The sequence below is a fragment of the Vanacampus margaritifer genome, chromosome 3, assembly GCF_051991255.1.
Source record: "Vanacampus margaritifer isolate UIUO_Vmar chromosome 3, RoL_Vmar_1.0, whole genome shotgun sequence".
Taxonomy (NCBI): domain Eukaryota; kingdom Metazoa; phylum Chordata; class Actinopteri; order Syngnathiformes; family Syngnathidae; genus Vanacampus; species Vanacampus margaritifer.
In genome coordinates, this window is record NC_135434.1 from 24,359,715 (window position 1) to 24,383,931 (window position 24,217).

Genomic DNA, 24,217 nt, shown 5'->3' on the forward strand with positions numbered 1-24,217 from the left:
TTTTTTAATAAACTAGTTAATAGTTCATAATTCATGAAAAAGGTTTCATTACTCTAGCGGCTAGCCAATGTTCCATCAGCAGAGTTAATTCAATTGAAGGTTGAAAAGTTAATAAGTGGGGCTTTAAGCATTATATTGCCTTTATCTCTTCGTCATATGGACTTTGTGGGCTAACTTGGGACCGTAATTGTATTTGGTGCCAAATGTGTGTTTTATATATATATATATACAGTATATATATATATATATATATATATATATATAAATATTGTAGTATATTTGGATATTGGATATTTGTATCCTTGAATTTTGAGGATACAAAAATCCTTTCAAATTAAACTATAAATATAACTTAAAAAGCCAAGGATTTTTTTTAATTAGCAAGAGAGTAAAATAAGAATACTTAAATAATCATTCAACATCTTAAAAGATGCTTATAGAGATGGCAGAATTACATACCTGCTATGCAATCAACACAAGGCAACCACGCGTTGCATTTTGATGATGTATTCGCCTTGTGACTTGTTGGCAGCCGGGTTGCCAAATAATGGCCTTTTCCACCAAATGGGCTCTTTGCACAAATACACTACTTCCTGGACTCAATACCACTCCTTATGTATGTGTGTACTAATATGTATTTTATGAACAATGGAAACAAGACAATGTAAAATTGCTCTTTAATTTTTAGGGAAAATGCTATATTAAGATATATTTATTGTATTTTATATATTTAAAATTATCTGTCATTGGTTTAATAAAATGTTTATGTACCTGAAGTACTAGTGGTATCGGTACTTGGTATCAGTATCTGTGACTACTTAAGAGTTGAGTATGCGTACTGGTACCAGTCTGGAAAAAAAAGTGTAAAAAAAATCCCTATTTTTATGCATGTTTTATCCAACACCACACCATCATCATTTGAATTTGGGCTTGTACTACATTACAATGCAGGTTTGAATTAAATTCATCAGTCAACCCTTATCTCAAGCATTTTACGTGCATGCCATTTCACAATGTCACAAATATACGGAAGAAAAATGAAGAACTTTTACTTGGGCACTTAAGGTTATGTCCTCTCGCTCCTGCTCTCCAATAGCTGTCAGGGTGTCGACAGCACTCTTTTCGCAGGGATCCATCAGTCCGGGCCCACCTGTTAAAACAAATAAACGTCACGTCATCTCCCTTATCATTGTGAATGTAGTAAAATGTCAGCTGAAAAGTAAAGCGCTCCCTGGGACTAAGACAACCAATGTATTTGAAGATTACTCAAAAAGTTAAACGAATGGAAGGATGCCATTTCTGCAAAAGCAACTTCCCGCAGCATTGGGAAGCCCCACCAGAGCTCTTCACAACAAACCAAAGCAATAACAAAAATAATTTGATTTTATGGCATGATTTACTGCTGCGCATTTCAGTTCTTTGAAAGGACTGATACTGCGATTTTAACATAAAATACTTACAATGTTATATTATTTAATATGTACATTGCAGAATTTACTGCAAGCAAATTAGAATTAGGCCAATTTGAAGCGTGGATAATCCATTAAGTCAGAAATACAGACGACGCCACTCTAGAATAGAATACAGTATTTTTTTAATTCGGGGTGACTTGCCATCGCAGTATACGTCCCACAGCTGTGCTGCGCTGCCAAGCAGCGCTCCATTCTGTGGTGCCCGCCCCTCATCACATACACAATGCTAAGTTCAGTGTGCAGCATGCATTAATTAGGACTACACAATCCAGATGAGCTAAGCAAAACAAATCACGGCTCTTATGCAGTTGCTGGTTTATGTTACACATTGTAATGTTTCAGATTTTTTTGTCAAAGCATTTTACGAGTGACAATAAGAGAGCCAGCTTCAGGCAGCAATTTGCACATTTGCCATCGCTTCAAATTTTTTTAGCTGGTCTGCAGCCCGTAGAGAAAAAAGGCGGCCCCCCCCTTGAAGGAAGTGGAAACTTTGCTTTAACAGCCGACAAATGGGCAGGCTAAAATATACTACAAACGAAAAGTATGCAATACCCGGAATAAAGCTGCACGGACCAGAGTGCAAATCGAGCCTTAGAAAGTGCCAGATTTAGATTTTTAAAAATGTCGGCTGGACTTTGGAGATGCCTGCTAGTGGGACCAAATAATTTATACCTGAATCAACAACAGGAATGATATAATCAAGAAAAAAATTAAGAAATCATACCAGAGAGTAAAATGCCAGATGAAATACATTCAAAGACGCGCCTCAGTGCATCGCCTGGGCTAAGTGGTGCCGAGGCACTACTGATGGCCTTTTCCACGAGCAGCTCCATGGCCTAATATGGGACAAAAAAGCACAGCTTTAGATTTCCAACACTACAAACAGTTTTGACAACTGGCACATCGTGTCGATTATAATAACTAAGTAACACACCTCGAACCGGCAGGAAAGTTCTCTCAACTAGCAGTTTGCGATTTTATTCCAGATTTTGGGCTGCCAAGATAAGTCTACTAGTCACGACGACATCAATGATCAAAACCACTTATTTACAGTCCGTCTGAGGTTGCGTTCACACTGCAGCTCAATTCCGATTTTTTCACAAGTATCTGATTTTTTCATGCAGAGTGAACGGTACAATTCAGATTTTTTCACACCCGACCTGGGCCTCTTTTGTATGTGGATATAAATCGGATATGTATGCGATGCACTGTGAACGCTAATCCGCACGCATCCGATTCATACGTCATCAAAAGCCTGATATGCGCTCTGCGCGGGCAGGAGTGAGTGCTTGAAAGGGAAACTACTGACATGTCTGAATATATACAAAGCTGTTTTGAGTAACAGTGTTAAATTGATATTTGTCTTTAATTTAATCACACTTGAAACATGAAGCATAAAGTTGGCGTGTGGCAATAGTAGAAAATCAGCCCTGCAGACGGTTCATCACGAACGGCGATGACGCAACGTCATCTTCAGTAGACTTTTCAATGAAATGAGGAGGTCGAGGAGTGTCCTCTCATTTCCCCCAAATATTTCTATTACCTCTTCCAACCTCGCTAATCTGGTGACATGAGATGAAAACAATAAGTCAGACGGATTTCTGTTGCTGTTTGTAAAAAGCACGTTCAAAACTGATGCACAAGGAAGTTGATGACAGCAGCCAATCAAGAGCGAGCGGGAAAACAGTCCACCAACCAGGAGCGCGGGCGTTCGCACAGTGAATATGCATAATGTATGCAGACAAGACACATGAATCGAACTCCTAACACGTCCGCGAAACGAGTCCACCGGTCCCCCAATCTGTAGCATGCGTTGGCACAGCTAAATTTGCATACGACAGTGATAAAAGGCGGCTTGGCTGGAGGCGAGACATTGCAAGTCGGGTTACTTCCGTGAACACCGCAACGTGACATTGTTTTACATGTACGTCACTCGACGTGCGCTCTTTGCGCATGCGAGTCGCATCACGGGCGCGTTGCGTTCACATAGATGTTGTTTTTGTAATGTGAACAGTACACAAAAAAATCTGAATTGGGACACAAGCCCTCCAGTGTGAACGTAGCCTGAGTCGCTCACAAAAAGTCTCTTGCCTTCGTGGCCGCCGGACTGTTGTAAACCACAGAACCGCTGAACCAGCATAGTTTTTTTTTCGTTGTTGAGCCACTTACACTTACAATCAAAAGACTTTTCTCATTGAAGCTACGCCGGGATAACTAGGGTGTTGTGATGCCGCAAAAAAAAAAAAAAAAAAAAACTTGACCGTCACACGGGCCTGTTTGTTAGCCTCATGATGCTATCTTTAGCTAGCTTGTCCAATAATACACGGGCAACAACTGCGTGCTAAAGATGAGTCGTAGCTCGTCAACAACTGCGTGCTAAAGATGAGTCGTGGCTCTTCTGAGGACAACGCACAGCCACATCTCAAGACACTGTTATGTAAACACTTCACTTGTGATACGCCATCACAAGTCACATTCAAGTGGTGAGTGACATATTTTTAATCTGGCAAACTATGATCAGTGGCACTGTTTGGGGACGGCAATAAGTAAACAAAACATTCTAAATTGAGCTAGTGCATTGCATAAATGTCACTATAGTGCATATATTGTTACACTGTACTTTTGTAATCCTTTAACAATTTTATTTTATTTAACTCTTTCACTGCCACTGACGTTTAAAGACGTCAAGTAAAAACCTACGCTTCACTGCCAATGACGTCAAAAGACGTCATCCAATGATTTTTTTTTTTTTTTTTTGAAACGGGTAGAGGAAACCCTCCCGCATGTCTGGTGAAAGTTTCAAGTCTGTCTGTTGTGCCTAAAGACTATTTTTGGCCCCTAGAGGGCAGCGATGACTCTCTTTTGACAAGATCGGGTGGGCGTCAGTAGTATAAAAGGCCAGGCGGGGCTAGAGCGTCGAGGAGTAGACGAGAGTTGAGGAGAGACGAAAAATGGCGACCGACGGTAAGAAGCAGACCACGCTTGATCGATTTTTTGGAAAAGGAGAAGCATCAACCAGTGCTAAAGTGCACCATTATGATGACCACGATGATGATGGTGATAAGGAGGTTGACGCCGAAGCTGCAGCGTTGACGCGGCGGCAGCTTCGTTCACGTCCTCAGGCCTCAGAGGCTAGCGGTGCTAGCGCCGGAAAACGTCGTGCACGACCGAGCACTTCTGCACGCGAGGACGTTCAATCCGACGAAGGTGATGATGATGGCGACAATGAGGTTGATGCCGAAGTTGCAGCGTTGACGCAGCGGCAGCTTCGACCGCGTGTTAAGGCCTCGGAGGCTAGCGGTGCTAGCGCCGGAAAACGTGGTGCACGACCGAGCACTTCTCCTCACGAGGACGTTCAATCGGACGACGACGAAGAGTATCCTGAGTCCGATGGATATTCTTCGGAGGAGTGGGTACAGTCTGACCACGGAGAAAGTGATTCGGACAGTATTTCATCCGCAGAAGACGTCAAAGGTAAGCACAAACTTGCTATGAGATACTTTTCTAGCACGCTGCTAGCACCTCGTGTAACGTGAATGTGCATTCATAGATCGTGGATCGACAAAGACGACAAAGAGAGGTATAAAAAAAGTGTTTTCAATACACCGCAACAACAAAAGAAAACGCTCTTTCGATATTATTGTAATTGTATATATTTCTTTCAGCTGCAGCTCAGAGTGACGCTCCTCAGAGCAGAATAAAGGTCCATCAACCAGTGGATCCAAGAAAAAACGTAAATATATATATTTATATATATATATTGCATCACACTGATCTAAAATGAATATTATATGATATTGAAATGTATATTTGCAGATCCCCAAAAATCTGGCTGGCATGAAGCAGGCTGGCAGCCAAACTCATTCCCCTTTACTGTGGAGCCAGGACCAAGAGGTGCCGCAGCAGAGCTGAATTCAACCCGGCCAGTTGACTTCCTGCAGCTCTTCATCACAGACGAACTTCTGCAGCACATTGCTGATCAGACAAACTTATTTGCACGTCAGTCAATGCAAAAACGGGCTGAAAGTCTGCCACACTGCAGGAGTCGTGCTTGGAAGCCAGTGTCTGTGTCTGAGCTCAAAACGTTTTTTGCACTCCAATTCCTTACTGGGTATATAAACAAGCCCAGTATCGAAATGTATTGGACTCAGGACGAAATAGAGACGACACCATTCTTCAGTCGCGCAATGCCTCGAAACCGCTTCCAGCTCATCTGGAGTTTCCTGCACTTCAACGACAACGAGACGGCACACAGTTCAGACGACAAACTATTCAAAATTCGTCCTGTGTTCAATCACGTTGTAAACAAGTTCAAGGAACTGTTTCAACCGGGCAGGAATATTTGTATTGATGAGGGAATGATGAGTTTCCAGGGACGTCTTTCGTTTAAAGTGTACAACCCCCAAAAGCCGGTCAAATATGGGATCAAATCATACATTTTGTGTGACTCCCAAACCGGCTATTGTTTCAATATGCAACCCTATGTTGGCATTAGTTGTTCTCTCCCCGATACAGTGTTCAACTTACTGGATCGTCTGCCAGGAAATGGGTACACACTATTCATGGACAATTTTTATAACTCGATTACTTTGTGTGAACGTCTCCTGGCAGCGCGCACCAATGTTTGTGGAACGCTGAGGAAGAACAGGGGTGAACCCAGTGAGATAACGTGCCTAACCAACACTGGCCTTGGGGTGGGGGGGAAACTGGTAAGGCACAACACAAATGTTATGATTGTGGCATGGCAGGACAAACGTTTGTTGAGGATGGTGACAACGTTTCACAAAGATGAAATGCGGACAGTGGAGGTGTGGCGGAAGGCACAAAAAAAAAAGTGCCTTTCGAAAAACCAATTTGTGTTGTGGACTACAATTCCAAGATGAATGGAGTGGACAAGATGGATCAAAACATCTCGTACCACCCATTCACACGGAAAACGTTGAAGTGGCACAAAAAGTTTGTTGCCTATCTTTTCCAAATATGCATGTTCAATGCTTACATATTGTACAAAAAAAAAATCCTGGGACGAGTCAACCTTTTTTGGAGTTCATCCAGCAGGTGGTGAGAGGGTGGCTGTTGCCACAAGACCAGGAGGAAGTTGGGATGGAAGAGCATGAGGAAGGCAGACAAAATACCAGGTCACCGTATTTTGATCCTGAAAGCCGACTTGATGGTAACATGGCCAAACACACGCTGGAACACATGCCTGCTACTTCCCGGAAAAAAAAGCCAGCAAGAAGGTGTCGGGTCTGCATGCGAAGGGGCATTCGCAGTGAGACAAGGCTGTGGTGCAAATCTTGCAGTGTCCCCTTGCACACAGGCGAGTGTTACACTGTTTACCACACAAAAGTAAAATTTATGTAGTTCAAACATCCACACAATTGTAAATAATCACACATGCACTGTTGTACACCTTTGTAAATAGTTTGTCAAATTGTTACTGTTTTCTATGTAAATAAACTGTTTTTTTTGTTATAAAAAAAGACTTTTTCATTGTTGGTGGTACTGTTTTATAGAAGTAAAGCACTATTTAGGTGTTTGTGGCATCATTCATGGACAAAAAGAAGTGTACAATTCACTGAAGTGCATGAAATAACATCGTTTCACAAAAAGCCGTTTTTCTCCACTTTTTGTTTCAAAACAGAGAATTTCGGTGAAAGTTACCATTTTCTATTGTTGATTACTGAAGAACGGAATAAGCTAGAAACTTTTTTTTTCTGATGAAAGATGAGAGTCCAATCTTTCATTTGGTAGTATGTGTGTTTCCATAGTCCAAACACAACATTTTCTGTGGACCTTGAAAGATCACTCAAAATGCTTAAATCGGCTGGCAGTGGGGACAACCCGTTTCTGAAAACGTCTGGCAGTGAAAGAGTTAAGGAATAACTCTTTCACTGCCACTGACGTTAAAAGACGTCAAGCAAAAACCTACGGAGGGCTGACGTCATCCAATTTTTTTTTGGGGGGGGAAACGGGTAGAGGGAACCCTTCCGCATCTGTGGTAAAAATTTCCAGCAAGTCTGTTGTGCCTAATGACTATTTTTGGCCCCTAGAGGACAGCGATGACTCTCTTTTGACAAGATTGGGTAGGCGTCAGCAGAAGACGTGAGGCGGGGCTAGAGTGTTGAGGGGACATTGGCTGAAGAAGCCATAATGGCGACCGGTTTGCAAGCAGCTCACGGTCGAGCCGTTTTTTTCAAAGACTAAAAGCATCGACCAACGCTATAAAGAGCACATTGATGACGACGATGATCATGATGGTGACTCCGAGGTTGACGGCGAAGTTGGAAGCGTTGACGCGGCGGCTATGACGACGTCATAAAAGGTTCACGGGCGAGCGATGCCAACACCGGAAAACGGGGAGCACAACCGAGCACGCTCAGCGCGACGTTCAATCGGACGACGAAGAGTGCCCCGAGTCCAATGCATATTCATCGGAGGAGTGTGTACAGTCTGCTACTTGCTATTCCCCGGAAAAAACGGCCGTTTGCACGCGAAACGCACAAAGCGAAAGTGAAAATAATCTGTTGTGCGAGTCCTGCTGCGTCTCCTTGCACGCAGGGGAGCGTTATAAAAAGAAAAACTGTATTGGAAACATCCACATAATTGTAAGTAGTACCACAGTTGCACACATTTGTAAATAGTTAGCGAAATTGTTTTGTCAAATTGTTACACTGTTGAATGGAAATAAACGTATTTTGCAAACTAAAAAAACTTTTTCATTGTTGGTGAAAGCGTTTTATAGAAGTAAAGCACTATTTAGGTGTTTGTGGCATCATTCATGGACAAAAAGAAGTGTACAATTCACTAGAGTGCATGAAATAACATCGTTTCACAAAAAGCTTGTTTTCTCCGCTTTTTGTTTCAAAACAGCATTTCGGTGAAACTAACCATTTTCTATTGTTGATTACTGAAGAACGGAATAAGGTAGAAACAAACTTTTTCTTTTTCTGATGAAAGATGAGAGTTCAATCTTTCATTTGGTAGTATGTGTGTTTCCATAGTCCAAACAACATTTTCTGTGGACCTTGAAAGATCAGTCAAAATGCTTAAATCGGCTGGCACTGGGGACAACCCGTTTCTGAAAACGTCTGGCAGTGAAAGAGTTAATATTAATGTGTTCAAATTTAATGAGTTTGTTTTAATGGTTTTAGTAAGAATCTTAGCCATGATGCAGTTGTACAGTATAAAAATACTTAATATGAAATCATTACAAAACTTACGGGCCACCACTGCAAATTCTTTTGTTGATACCCACCCACAAACGTGCAGAGTGTGAAATTTTCTGATGATACTTGCACTTCTGGTCAAAACATCAACTTGACATTTTTAACATTTAAGATGTAAATGTATATTTATGGTGTATGTGTAGACACTTGAAAATGCTGTGAAATGTGAATTACCGGTATTCACGTGTGCACCCCTACACATTTTCTTCCTATGCTCCTAAAAATTTAAGATCGGGTTTACCATGCTCCTCGCAAGAAATGTGAGGCTGCAGCCCTGATATATGTGCTAGAAATGGGTAAACCACCATCAGCGAGTCTGCCCACGGGGAGGGGCCGCCGCGTCTCTGAGGAGTGTCCCAAATTGTCCCGATATGGTATCGTCACTGCCGCGAGTACCGATATCTTAAAATAAGAATGGTATTGGCACCAAAACCTGGTATCAGTAGTCACCCATCATAGTCAGGATGGTACCACCTCTGCCTCAATTTGAGCCAGGAAAAAACCCTGTATAGTCATGTCTGGAAGCTAGCATTAGCATCGTGTGTGTAACATGATGTTCTTGTTGGCACGCTAACATGTAACATGTAAGGTCTATTATGGATTACGGAGGCTTTAGTCAACAAACACCCGTTTGTTAATAACCAAATTGTATGCCACAGAACGCGTTGACATCGAACTCATCGTGCTCCCTCACGGAGGTCTTTTTCTCTCTTTTGACTCACGAGTCACAACCACGCACATGTGCTGCGTTTATGAACTCGGACCTAGCAAGACTCAACAGAATATGATAGCTTTGCCACAAGCCCTCAAAGGCAACACATTATAATAAAGCACAAAATAGTTTGTTATAGTATGCAGTACAGTGCTTAAAAAAATAAATTCCTCCTAATCTATAAGGATTTTTTTTTCAGGTGCATACCACATTTTGTTTGTGTAGCTCAACTTACTGCTTTTAAATTACACATACTAGTGAAGCTAAACAAAGCTTTCTAATAAATGTTAAATAAAAGTTAAGTAAAAAAACTAAAACAATACAAGTTTCATTTTAGTTGTGTTCAGCACATTGTATTTTCCTATTTTCCCTAGTTCAAACATGTTAAATAACTACATTTATATAATATATAAGCTTCCGTTTGTCATCAATCTTCTTCTCACTAGGGTCACGGGTGATATTATATGCCTATTTGTACATAAAAACAATTTTATATTACCATGGGTCAGAAATTGAGATAGAAATGGATTCTCAGCCCAAGTGTATTGTTACAGACCTAACAGTAACCAATTTGTCAAGACATAAACTGGAACAGGATTTTTATGATTGTCATCATTTTGTTAGAGAAGTTGACATGGGGACACTCACCCATCCTGGGAAGGACGACCAGGTCGGAACTCGCTGACAAAGGTCTCGGAGTATCCGAATGATGATCACGCATGACTGCAGTCCATTTGCTCTAGCCTTGTGATATAATAAAGTTACATTTATGTGCCAAATCAAGGGTGAATTTTGGATAGTCAATCCATTCTTAGAGGTCCAACAACTACTGTACATAATGGAAGCTTGAGTATGGTATAAGGCATTAATGAGCCATCAAAATTTGCAATCAGCTGCCATTGGCAGTAGTCTTGTACCTCACAGTTAGTAAGAGAGTTCAAAGTTTGCAAGATGCACAAGAAATGAGGACTTTCCTTGCCATCTTCTAAACCCTGACCCAAGTTTTTTCAAGGAAACCCACAAACATGTATTTCAAAATACAAGAGTTCAACAGAGAGAATGGAGACTGAAAGAGCTCAGGAAATCTGCAATAATTTACCTGTGATCATTTGGCACAAGAAGTGGTCTCACAGGAAACTCATCAGATTTTCCTTTGTCTCTCAATCTCCATTTAATACATACGTAGAATAACTAAAGGATACAAACTCTGTTGCACAACTTGGTGCATGTTATCATGCAGCCTTATGGAATCATTTGCAACTACAATTGAAAAGGCAAGACTACGATGCCAATTATCAGACAAAATTTATATTTAGTACATAAAATAGTCACTAATCAATTTCTTATAGGCATCCTTTTTTTAAGTGCACAATTTCCTCAGTAATATAAGATTAAAATATGCACAAACAAAATAAATTAAACATCTCATAAGGCTACAATAATAAAGTAAGATGATGTTCCGAACCTGGAACCACTTAGCGTGGCGCAGAGCAGCCAGAGCGTCAAGGCATTTTTGCCTGTCCAAGACGTCCGCTGGGTCTTTCACCAAACCCGAAGTTACATCTAAAAATGGATTTGAAGTGTCAAAATGTTGATGGGGAACGGGTGTTTGACCAGGTCAGCAAGGCTGGCAAAGAACAAACACATTGCCACACATACCAATGATTCTTTACAAAGCAACCCACTTCTTTTTTTTTTACAAGTTTCTTCAACTTTGAGTCTATATGTAACATTAACAATCCGACTTACTGGATAGCTACACACTGAGAACGTATGCTAAGTCATTTGATTTAGATTGTTTTTCACTCAATATTGTAGATTGCTTTATTTGGAAACCACCAGATTCTAGTAGACACAAGTTTAGGCTGACACTATTTGCAGCCATTACCATTTTATCAGGTAATAGATTTCTTAAAAGGATTACTATAGTGATAATAACTGTAGACCTTCAATGAAACACAGAGAACGATGATGGATCTGGATGACCATTAAACGGTGTTGTACAAGACAAAGTAAAGGCCAAGACCTATGACAGCGACCTGATAAAAAGCGGCATGGCAAATGGTAGGTGTGGCAATATTTTTGGGGCGTGGGAAAACCTTGGTCAAAAATCCTTCCGGAGCTGTTGGGCCCTACTAAATCTCTGATGGGAGAAATCAATGGACAATTCCTTTTTATTTTGCTCAAGGCAATTTGTTGAACAAGTGAACACTACGACATACGATAAAAATGAAGTAGCAATGAGTGCTGAAGGAGAGGGGAAAAAATGCCAGCAATCAAGAGGTTAGGAAATCACTGCATGCATACCTGGCATCAGTGGGCTGGAATAAGACCTTAACAGACATTGCATGTCAAAGGCGGAACTCAGGTCTAACCAACCAGTCTACTAAAGCCTTTATACCTTAGCCTCAATAATACTCCCCTAAGAAAACAATTCATTTATCTAATTTCAAAGATTGTATAGCTCATGGCTGTGGTCATAAGACATTGTTGTTTGAATCTGGCATTGCTGGAGCTATCCTTACATGTATTGAGCCATATATTCAATTCAAAAGATGCCAATCTACTCAGGGGAGCACGTTGGATCAAGAGACAGCATGGTGAACTGTTCACCAGAACACAAAAATTACATTTGTTTCCTGTGGAAAAAAACATTTTCTACTTCTCATTTGTTGCAAGGGGGATTCTGACCTGCCATGATCAAATGTTGATTTCAATGCTGGGTTGCAAAACAACCCTGAAACTTTGTATAAAAAAAATAATGAATGTGTTTAGTTTAAAAAACAACAAAAAACAAATCTACTATTGATTCCTGGAAACAAATTTTTTTTGACTATTTTTAAAGACCAAAATTCAAATGTATAAGATCAACTCCAAAATACAGCCAGAATCCCTGAGAACACAGGAAACAAAATTTCTCCAGGGTAAAACTAGACTTATCACAATGCAAACACTGATCATGCTTTGCTTTAAAGGGATAGCTGAGAAGAGTTAAAGAGCGGAAAGACTAAAGAGCAATACTGCTGGCACCCCCCTTTTTTTTTTTTGCTTTGCATTTCAAGTGATCGCTTCAGCAATTCTAAGAGTATAAACTAAAGCAGAAAAAGACTCCTACCTTACTTTGATTATGTCAAAGAAAATTATTTTAACCATTTGTTTTACAAACATTTATATAAGCAAAGCCTGAAAGAAAGAGGTTCATTTTTTTTTTTTACTTTAGAAGCCAGATGTTTCTGACATGTAACCAAGATGCTTCTTTAAGGCCCAGATTTTTGTGGTGTGCCAGCAGCACTAAACTCTCAGTACTGTGAACCAACGTACTGGAAATAATTTCATCGGGAAATAGCAGAAACAATATAAGGAGGTATAACATAAGCTGTTATGGCTTTCCCAACCTCCATCCGGGCCATTTTCCTCTCTGATGACAGGTGAAGTCAAAGTGATGGTCACTTGCATATTTGGCTCTGTACAGGATGTTAGAATGATGGCTGCTTCTTGGAGAGACCCTGTAACATCATATTTTTCCGGTGCTACTATCTGGAAAGATAAAAGTACATGTAAAATAAAACAAATATATGGATAGCTAATTACTTTTTTTTTTTTTACCTGTACTCCATTGCCACTGTATTAGGTATCGATTTGATCAACCACTGCATAATGCAATGATATAATTTACCTCATTGATGGCCTCTGATGTCAATCGTTGTATGGTAATGAACAGCAGACACAACCAATCAACGGAGATTTCATTGATGAGCCAATAGTGAAACTTCTGTTTACAATGAAAACGTTTAGATTTCCTCCAATTTAATAGCCAATCAAAAATGTAAACAAGCTATGCAAGAGGGTGACGTCTGTTGCTGCCACTTTCGCGACTTCTTATCGCGTCCCGTGCGTTGAGTTTGACATGGGAGGCGATGAGGTTCGCATTTCGCTGGCGTTTATCTCCTCTTATGTGTCGTGCTCTTAAAGTTAACAAAAACTTAAGTATGCCAAAGCTAACTGCTGTACTAAATATTATAGATTGGTCACAAGTCTTAATAACAGTGGCAAAAAACAGGTTAGTTTGTCAAATTAGGAGAGTAAAAAAAAAAGCAAAAAAAACAAAACACAAAAAATGTACTTATTAACTCTTTCACTGTCATGGACGTTAAAAGACGTCAAGTAAAAACCTACGGAGGGCCGCCAATGACGTTAAAAGACGTCATCCAAATTTTTTTTTTTGGAAACGGGAGGAGGAAAGCCTTGGCCAGCTGTGGTGAAAGTTTCAAGCAGATCTAGTTAGCCTAATGACTATTTTTGGCCCCTAGATGGCAGCAATGACTCTCTTTTGACAAGATTGGGTAGGCGTCAGTAGAAGACGTGAGGCGGAGCTAGAGGGGACAATGGCTGGGGAAGGGAAGAGAACATGGCGGCCGGTTACAAGCAGCTCACGCTCGAGCAGTTTTTTTCAGAGAAGAAAAGCATCGACCAACGCTAAAGAGCACATTGATGACGACGATGATCATCATCGATGATGATGATGGTGACTCTGAGGTTGGAAGCGTTGACGCGGCAGTAGAAGATGTGAGGCGGAGCTAGATGGCTGAGGAAGCGAACAATGGCGACCGGTTGCAAGCAGCTCACACTTGGGAATTTTTTTCAAAGACGAAAGGCATCGACCAACGCTAAAGAGCACATTGATGACAACGATGATCATCATCGATGATGATGATGGTGACTCCGAGGTTGACGCTGAAGTTGGAAGCGCTGACACGGCGGCTATGACGACGTCATAAAGGTTCACGGGCTAGCGATGCTAACACCGGAAAATGCGGAGCACAACCGAGCACGCTCAGGCGGACGTTCAATCGGACGACGAAGAGTGCCCCGAGTCCAATGCATATTCATCGGAGTAATGGGTACAGTCTGCTACTTGCTATTCCCCGGAAAAAAAGGCCGTCAAGAAAGTGTAACGTCTGCACGCGAAACGGACAATCGAAGTGAAACGTATCTGTTGTGCAAATCCTGCTCCGTCTCCTTGCACGCAGGGCAGTGTTACAAAAAGAAAAACTGTATTTGAAACATCCATATAATTGTAAATAGTACCACAGTTGCACACATTTGTAAATAGTTTGCGAATTTGTTTTGTCAAATTGTTACACTGTTGAATGGAAATAAACGTATTTTGCAATCTAAAAACACTTTTTCATTGTTGGTGGTGGTGTATTACAGAAGTAAAGCACTATTTAGGTGTTTGTGGCATCATTCATGGACAAAAAGAAGTGTAGAATTCACTAGAGTGCATGAAATAACATAATTTCACAAAAAGCTATTTTTCTCCGCTTTTTGTTTCAAAACAGCATTTCGGTGAAACTAACCATTTTCTATTGTTGATTACTGAAGAACGGAATAAGGTAGAAACAAACTTTTTCTTTTTCTGATGAAAGATGAGAGTTCAATCTTTCATTTGGTAGTATGTGTGTTTCCATAGTCCAAACAACATTTTCTGTGGACCTTGAAAGATCAGTCAAAATGCTTAAATCGGCTGGCACTGGCGACATCCCGTTTCTGAAAACGTCTGGCAGTCAAAGAGTTAAAGTAGTGAGTTCGGAAACAGATCAAACGAGAATTGTAAAGACATTACTGTTAGTTGTTTAGGGAGGAGCTCCACAATTCGTGTAAGTAGACTCTTGGTGGGGTTTTCTGAGCAGAGCAGGACTAAGTTGACATTCTTGTCGCCACGAAGAAGCAACCCTTTTGCCAGGACTCCCACTCTCATCACACCCTTCAGGGCTCTACAGAAATACAAAAGAACAGCGATAATAACACAACATTAAGAATGTTTGTTATGTTTAATACTTCATTTACTTCAAAAGGAACTAAACAAGATATTTTTGCAAGAATACTGTACATTGTATGTGCCAGCAACGGTAATATTACGGTCGTTGAATAAGAATTAAACAAGATAATTAATCAACTCTAGGAGTAGGGCTGGGCAATTAATTTTGAATTAATTCGAGTGTTTTGTTGTGGAAGATGAAATATTTTTTAACATCAATGTTTTTTTTCCCCACTTTTGTTGCGCCGTGCCCGCTTCCAGGCTTCCGTAGCTTTAACTCTGCCAGTCGTGTTCTCACACACTCCATACAGGAGGAACTCAACAACAGCAAACAAACTCCCGCAAAAAAAAAAAAAAAAAAAACTTTTTACCATGTTACTGTGGAGGAGTTTTACACAAGGAAGCACGCATGACAAGAAAGGGGCACAATAAGATTTTTGTTGCACCTCGCCAATGATATGGAACCCATGTATACAGTGAGGAAGACTATTTCACCACTAGCTGAAACGGGAGAACCCAGGTATGTGCTACTGCTGCTTAGCCGCAAGTATATTGCTCAAATTTACCCACGCCATTTGTTTAGGCAGTGGTTATTTTGCCGTGACTGGCAACTCAAATGCTAGCGATATTTTTGCTCTGACGGCTCCAATATTGATCAATCGCCGGAGCGAGAAAATCTTTAGCGGTTCCTACATTAAAGCCAAAATGTGATGTTTATTTTAGTCATTTTGAGGTACCCAAGTAGCACTGTTTAGCTTTTAAAACAAAGTTGAGCAATTTTTTTTTACTTTTCTACTTTTTCAACACATAGATTTTTACATTTCCAGAAGTATTTGATTCAAGGTAGAAGTTTTGCACATTGATTCCAAGAGAAGAAATATGGTTACTTTTGTTGTTTACTGATAAAATAAAAGCAAAACTTTTTAAGTTCTTGGTTTATGTAAAATAAATAAATAAATAAATAAATACATACATACATACATACATACACACACACACACTAATGTAAAATCGGCAAAAAAAAATCGTAAATCTAATTTTTTGTTTAAAAAATCTGAGATTTTATTTTTAGGCAAAATCGCCAGGCCCTATCTAGGAATTTGCCATGTTTAGTGAAATTGACGTCAGCCGCAGACCAGAAGTGACAATAATACTACAGTTGTGTTTTTCCTGCTACTTCAGCACTTTTGAGTAAGCCTGGTTTGTTAAAAACCAATTAGTGGGAACCGCAACTGTGTCAGGATGTCAACATCAAAGATACTTGCAAGTGTACATACTCATTTGCGCCTAATAAACTGCCTTTGAAAAAGTAGTGGGTGGCTCTCACGGACCTGCCTGGCACTCATCACTTCCTGGGCGCACTGTACATTTTTAATCAATAACAACGTAATAAATTAGCAATTTTACATGATTTCAGGACGAGGTTGTGTTGATGTTGTGGGCAACAGTATGTGACAGCAATATAACAGACCTGGGAAAAAGTACAGCCTGGGTCCACATCTGACCCACACAGTCTCTTAACATCCCTCAGAGTGACCATCAAAAGTCAAACATAAAATGTGTGCTGCTTTTATTTTGAAAGTTGTGCTTTTATTTTATATGTACACATTTGGACGCTAGTACAAGCAAGATCAACGATTTGTGCCTGCAATGTTGCCAATTTTGCTATGTTTTTGAATGATGGATGGATTTTAAAATGAAGATTTAAGACAATTAAAGGTGAGGTCTTTAACTTTCACTCAGAAATAAACACTTCTTCTTTCAATTTATTTGTTTTTTTAAAAAAAAGGAGAGCAATGATGATGTCAAATCGAATGAACAATACTGAGCTCTCCTGGGGAAAAAAAAAGAAGAAAAAAAAAGAAATAAACACTTCTTAAACACTGGATGTTTACACGTGTAATCCTTTTCAATCAACACCTTTGGGCTTCTGTTAATGTGTGGTGGTGATTTTGTCATCATCCACCACCACCCCAGCCTGTATTTTGCCATTTTGTTGTGTTTTTCCATGAGAGGGACATTTGTGGGCGGAAAGTCTATGTTTACCCCTCCAGCCAATCACAGAGCGGGGGGGCGTGTCGCTGAAGGCAGGCACAATGTTGACGAGAAGAGTGGGGGTTGAGCCATTGGAGGAGTCAGTTTTGAATTAGTTGTTTACAAACACAAACTAACAAGACCCCACCTTTGAGGCCTTGTTTTTAGAGTCAACTCAATGCCCATCAGGACTTTTTAAGGATCTGCAGGAACCTTTCTTGAGCATAAAGAAAGACTTAAAGGTGTAACAACTAAAGCATATTCAATGAACTCAAATGCTACAATTCAAAGTTCAAGGTTTACAGTTACTACTGTTTGCATACAATTAAGAATCATCGCTGCTATCTTACCTGTCGATGTCACACCTATCTTTTGATGGCTCCTTCTTTTCTTTGTCATCTTCTTCCTTGACCTTGTTTTCATCTGTTATTATGTCTGAAACCAGTTTGAGGGCACGCTCTGTGATCGACACAATTTTCTGAATAGACTGCAGCTCCTCCTCTGAGGGGTAGATGGAAGCATGCTTGGTCATGACATAGCGGTCATCTGAAGAGTCAGGTCGCCGTGGGGGCTGCAGGGCACAAAGGAATTAAGTTCAATACAAAGTCCCAACATGAAATTCCTCATTTCAAAACAGAATGATGTAGGATTCTGTACAGTAGTGACTTTTTCCATTGCTGGGCTTCTATGTCATACGAGCGCAATCCCTGATCAGAGACAGAGGACAACTGATGCAATAAAAAACCAACACAGTGGATGAATGATGCAAAAATTGCACGACAATGAATTGTTAATGAAATTCATTGCCAGCACTTTTTATCAATATTATCGATTGATTGTTACAGCCCTATTTTATTTAATTTGAAGCAGTGCTGCAATCGACATAGCTAGTGTCACGCCGTGATACCTTGAAAAAAAATTATTTTTTATTATACATTTATCATATTTATTCTTTGTTTACAAGCCAATTAACAACAGTTACTCATTTGCAATGCTGACCTGGAGACAATTCAAGGTTCAAATTGTGACATGCTGTACCAAATGATGGATAGGGGGGACAGTTTATTTATCCTTTCCCTTTACTAGGGATGCATGCTAATTATTGGACCGTTAGTCATTGGACGGATATTGGGAAAAAAACTGACATTTCTATCGGTCCGATACTTCCGAATTAGACCTATCGTGAAAGCTTCCTCAAACACACTACCGTTGGTCTGGTTACGTCCCTTCAGGAGCACAAGTCTCTGCTGCATGACGGAGGAGGGAATTAGGGTGTTCTGCATCAAACATACAGTGAGCAATTTGTCAAAACGGTTTGGCGGCTGAAAAAAGATTAGGTGGCAAAAAAGGGGTAAATGTTTTTGTGAGGGCATGCACAGCCTTCCAAGTCCCATTCACTTGAATGACAGCCGCAACTAAGGCTCCTTGCACAGTCACCCTACGATTCTACACACGCTTTTGAGTTGGCTACCACCACATCTACAGCAGGCGGCTTGAACGACGCATGTGTGCTTCTCTTGTAAAGCACAGAGCTGTATGGGCAGTGGAGTTTCGTCAAAATTATGTAGTAAAGCGGATTTACTTAAGTCCGTGTGCTCATCACATCACCGAGCACACGGACTTACTTATGTAAATCCGTGGATGAGTGGCACTCGGGGGAGCAGCTTTTTGGGATCAAAACGTATACAGTGTCAAGCATATGGAAGCTGAAAATACGTTCTTTGCATGTTGAGAAGTACCTGAATGCTCAGGAGACACTGGACAGTACAAACCTGATAGCTGCTCCCCCATGGGTTCTTGACTGTCTTGTGGACAATACAAACTCCTGTCTTTAAATTTATTTAAAAATAAAAGTACCAAGGTGCGGGGTGCGGGGGGGCAGTTGTCATGCATTTCAACTTACCAGAGGACCCTGTGGCTGCAAACCTGGGATACCAGGTCGGACTCCAAGTAGCCCCGGCGGACCCTGTGGATACCCTCCATCTGGTCCACGACGACGTTCATCCCAGTGGTGGTGTTCTTCCTCCATACGTCTCCAATACATGTCCTCTTCATATCGCCTGAGTGTAGGTGGCAGCTCAACTTATTTATTGGTCTTTTACAGACTTTACAAAATTCATGACACAAAACTGATCTTGATGTTTACTCTAATCATCATCTGTTAGGTATTACCATACTTCATTTAGATTAAATTTGAAAGCAAAAACAAGATATTTTTCTCTCTTATATCTGTATAAGATTACCATCCAAGATTTAACTAAGTTAGTAAGTTGGTCCTGGAACTGAAATTGATTCCAGATCTGTACTTTCTATGTAGACTGAATATTAAATTATTTTGATGAATAATTGCAACCTAAAGCTTCTTGCCTCACCATCTTTCAAATTATGATTTTAAAAACATGCATCATTTCCTTTCGGGGACGACAGGTTTGTATTTTGAGGGTTGAACTATTTATTGTATACTCCATATTCTTGATTTACAAAAGATGAACCTACAATCATACCTCATTTCCATTCTCCAACGTTCCTCTTCCTCTCGTCTTCTCCAATATTCCTCTTTTTGCATCTGCTTTCTCATCTTTTCTTCTTGAATCTTCCTTGCTCTGATGCTAGGTTTTACCTCAACTTGCAGATCTGGGTTCACCTTTTTCTGAATGTTTGAAAAAAGACAACAAAAAGTGTCAAACTGGTACTGTTAATGTTCATGAATGAAATACAGATTCATAAATGAGGGTTTTCAGAAGGAAAACGTGCCTTGGAATAATGGATGTATTTCTACTTGGTAACAGCCATCAGCGGACCAGGTAAGGCAATTGAGAAAAGCTTCTCATATACAATGTCTATATTGAATAAAATAGACTTTATAATAAAGGGGAAAATGTTGTAAAATGTTAATTCTTCAATTTTCCTGAGGACATTTAATGAATCCTCAACTGAAACACTGTATAATGTGGGGGATGCATGTGGTGGAATTGGGTAATCCAAAAACACTGTTTATGAAGAAGGATGTGATACAGCTGAAGCAAAAAATATGCGAATCGCGATCCCAGTCATTAGTTTTTACAAGAATTGATAGTATGTTCGAAAAAAGAAAAGAAAAGAAAAGAACAAGTATACAATAGGGGACTTGGGTCATTGATGTCAGATATGAGTTAAAGCCGGTGGAAAAGCACATCAAAGAGAAATAAGTTGGTCCCAAATGTGTGGGTATTGGAAATAAAACGGGTGGCCCAAAAACCTTACTGGTTTTAAGGATGAAGAATAAAAGTAAAGAAACAAACCTTGTATTGTAGGCGATGTCGGCGTCCCTTTAAATGCATTTCTTTTGCATTTGGATCATTGAAACTACATTCACAGAGCTTGCAATGGAAGCGGATAACTTTGCCTTCATCATTTCGGACCTGGAAATCAATTTCAGATTCAAGTTCATATGGTTGATAATTGTCTGAAAAAAACATTGTTCCCTTATTATCCTGAAAATGTATCTAATTGGGAAAAATGGTCATCCTAATTGACCTAAAACAAGAAAAACTTAGTCTGATTTCATGTCATACAGAGAAAGCAAAAAAATATAGTGTATGTAAACTTTGGGTTTCAACTATATTTCCATGACATCTTTTCTTTCCTTATGAACTTGATTTTAACTTTTATCAAAGCTAACCTCTTCAACATAGTCATGGCCAACAGGTTGGACGTCATTCTGCAGCGCAGCCAGGGTGGATGCCGATAGAGATTCTGAAACCTCCGTTTTGGCATCTACAGCACCTGAGGATGACATTGCAGTCTTGGGGGTCTCGCCTTTGCACTCTTCTGTCTTCGCTGTGGTTTGCAATTTATTCCCCCCTGCATTCAAAACATGCATATTAAAGTCATACGTACAACAGAGCATTAAAAGTAAATAAATAAATCACATGGTAGTGATTAAATTATCTGCAATAATGTACTCAAGGGACCCTGCAATTATTTTAAGAAACCTTCTTTTGACATGTTGTTGGTCCGTCCACAATTTATCTGTTAGGCATATACAGTATGGTCCTGTGGTTTTTGTATACATTTGTTGACAAGATATTTTTTTTTTTTGCCAAATACAGTATGCTTATATGTTCAAAATGCATTTGAAAACATTAGAACACGGACAAAGCAAGTTTAGAAACACGAGTAAAATGCTGTCACCGTCCCTTCACTGACATCGTCAGGGTGTCAATCAAGTAGTCGCCACACCCAATTTATGGGCATCCCAACATGAGCTGAAAGCCATTGCAAAAAAATCCCTTAAATAACTTCTGAATTTTGCAGGAGGATGAATTTTAGTGCTGACATAATTTTTGCATACAAAAAGTGCCAAAGTTCAGCCCATTCAACAGTCCATATAAGATAACTAACTATACATCAGCGAACATGGTTATGTTGCACCTCTTCCCAAAAAAGGTGTGACCAAATTATGTGCTGGTGCGACCAACAGAAAAAGTTGCAACACAGTGTTGCCAGTGCAAAAGTTAGTGTAGAGCACCAGAAAGGCATTTGGTGACTTCACTAATTGATGGTTGACTTAATGAAATATTCTCATAAGATTACTTTTAAACATAATTCAAAACAAAGTCCTATACAATCACATGGAATCACATAAAAATACAACAAAACAAAACAAATAATGCACAAAGTAATCCACGGACACCGCAGTGCCTTAATATTTTACATTTTGTCTATGGCATTATAGTCATTAATAATTTTATATTATAGTTCTTCCTTAAACCCAGATAAGAAAGTACATAGCTTCAGCACGTCATCAAGACAATTCCACTATCTGTATCTGCATCTGTATTTTACATTAGTCTTTTTACTTTACATATTTCAAACATAATTAAACCCCTTAAATTGTAGATTCTTTCTCTTAGTTTAAATAAATTCTGAACACAAAGAGGCATATGCTATTATTTACTACACAAACTACTTATTTCATGATAGACTTAGCATATTATTTTGCAAGTAACTTTTTTCACTGATCCTATTTTTAGTCAAATATTTCCACAGTTTGAAGAATCGTTGCGAGTTTTCTAAGCGGACCAACCACCTGTTCCTTGCAGCAAGCAGAGTGGGGATCTCTCTGTACTGTAGAATGCATACACTCCAGTACATTGACCTCTTGTCAAAAATGTATCTTTTGATCCCAACTCAACCCAAATATTTTCGATCGACAGCAAAATAAAGGAATTGGCCTCATAAGTTCAAGTGATTGCAAGTACATTACCAGATATTAGGGGTGTTAGAAAAAATCGAGTCTGCAATATATCGCGATATTACAGCGCGCAATTCTCAAATCGATTTTAAACATCAATTTTTTATGGGAATATTCAACAAAATGTTTTGCTTAGAGTAAGTATTCACACATTAAGCATGGAAGAATGTTATATTAATGGAACATTAAGCCTTAATATTTTTATTTCAGCGCTGTTCAAACATGAAACAGACTGCAACCTGTTTGTTAAATCCAGTGGCTCAGTTATAAGCCTGAATTTTCAGATAAATACATTTCCATACAAATCTTACAGTGTACATGTACAAGTTTACTGATTTGTATTTTCTAAATTTGAGTAAAAAAAATATAAAAAAAATTGCAATAATCAATTTATAGATTCGTATCGGGATTAATCGGTATCGAATCGAATCGAATCGTGACCTATGAATCGTGATACGAATTGAATTGCCAGGTACTACTGTATATATAACTGGTAATACCCCTACCAGATATATGTATTCACTAAAAGCGCCCCCCCCCCCCCCAATACAATAACACATTTATACTGCAGTTGGTTGCCAACCAACCTTGCAAAAAGGCCAAGAGCTCTCTGTTATTTTTTACTCACCAACAAAATTAATCTTGGGTGTGTTGACTTTTTTTCCAGGCAGGGTAGAGTTGGCCGCAGACAAATTGCTCGCCAATTGGTTCTTGACGCCAATTACGCTACTGCTGACCAGGCTAACAGGTTTTAGGTAGGGAGTACTGGATGAAGAGGCACCCACACCGAGAGAGCTGCTGGTAGAGGAGCTGTTCAAGGTCGATGTGATGCTTTTGCTTGGGGCAGATGTGCTTGAAGCTGAAGTCTGAGTCACCATGCTGGGTTCAGTAGAGGGAATGGGCTTTCCAAGTTTGGTATGAAGCTTCAAAACCTGGAAGAAATACAGATTAGCTCAGAAACACTCGTTTTGGCAAATCAACATCCAACGTCAAATCAACTTGATTTAGTCAGAATCTTCAGTCAAGCTAATTAGTTCTAAACCCAACAACCACATTTTACCAACACAATCTTGTGTAATCTAAAAAGAAGTAACACGAAAAAAAGAAAAAATATATTTTAACATGACCTAAATAAAACAAAAATTTTCTATGCACACAAAAACATCAGTGGTGTATATAATAAGTATTCATATGGTGATGCAATGTATCGTTCCAGTTATTCCCATACCTTCTGATGTTTGGCTCCCCGAATGTGGGCAGCATATGCATCTGCACCGGTGCAGGAAACATCACAAAGCTCGCAGCGGAGTTGGTTCTGAGAACTTCGGGCCAATAACCCACCACCGCTACCACTACTGCTGTTACTGTTCTGTGAAACCTTCAGTGCTGCTTCCTTCTTCTTGTGCTTCTGGCCTTCCAGGTGCTCTTTGTAAGTCTGGAACATTTATAGAAATACAAATTTACTTCTGACACCATTTTTCTTAGCCTATTGAACGAGAGCTTTTTTCTTCAATAATCTCTGACATTTTGACAAGCTTTGACCAAAAAAATCCTGTAAATCTGCACTCGCTTCACAGAATCGGTTATAGAGACCGCGTTTCTGAGCAACAGCTCATTTACATTTTAAATGGCTTCATACATTTCCTTTTTTTTTTTTTACAATGTTATTATCTTTGTGAATATTTCTCAATCAAATGTATTTTCCAATTTCGA

The 24,217-nt window shown here is 39.7% G+C and overlaps 1 protein-coding gene across 2 annotated transcripts in view; it reads right to left on the bottom strand.

Moving 5' to 3' along the window:
- The window catches only part of zfr (zinc finger RNA binding protein), a 38,515-nt gene that overhangs the window by 1,718 nt on the left and 12,580 nt on the right, over positions 1–24,217 (bottom strand). Inside the window, exons 7-19 of one of the 2 annotated variants that reach the window (XM_077560347.1) lie at positions 23,733–23,939; positions 23,133–23,436; positions 20,930–21,111; positions 20,550–20,669; positions 19,773–19,918; positions 19,172–19,328; positions 17,619–17,839; positions 15,040–15,190; positions 12,809–12,950; positions 10,879–10,976; positions 10,062–10,157; positions 2,197–2,308; positions 1,053–1,150 (exon numbers count right to left, since the gene is read on the bottom strand). In XM_077560347.1, coding sequence (XP_077416473.1) covers positions 1,053–1,150; positions 2,197–2,308; positions 10,062–10,157; positions 10,879–10,976; positions 12,809–12,950; positions 15,040–15,190; positions 17,619–17,839; positions 19,172–19,328; positions 19,773–19,918; positions 20,550–20,669; positions 20,930–21,111; positions 23,133–23,436; positions 23,733–23,939 — 2,034 coding nt within the window. Of the gene's footprint in view, positions 1–1,052; positions 1,151–2,196; positions 2,309–10,061; positions 10,158–10,878; positions 10,977–12,808; positions 12,951–15,039; positions 15,191–17,618; positions 17,840–19,171; positions 19,329–19,772; positions 19,919–20,549; positions 20,670–20,929; positions 21,112–23,132; positions 23,437–23,732; positions 23,940–24,217 lie in introns of those variants that run through there. The other variant, XR_013293343.1, reaches the window with a different exon arrangement.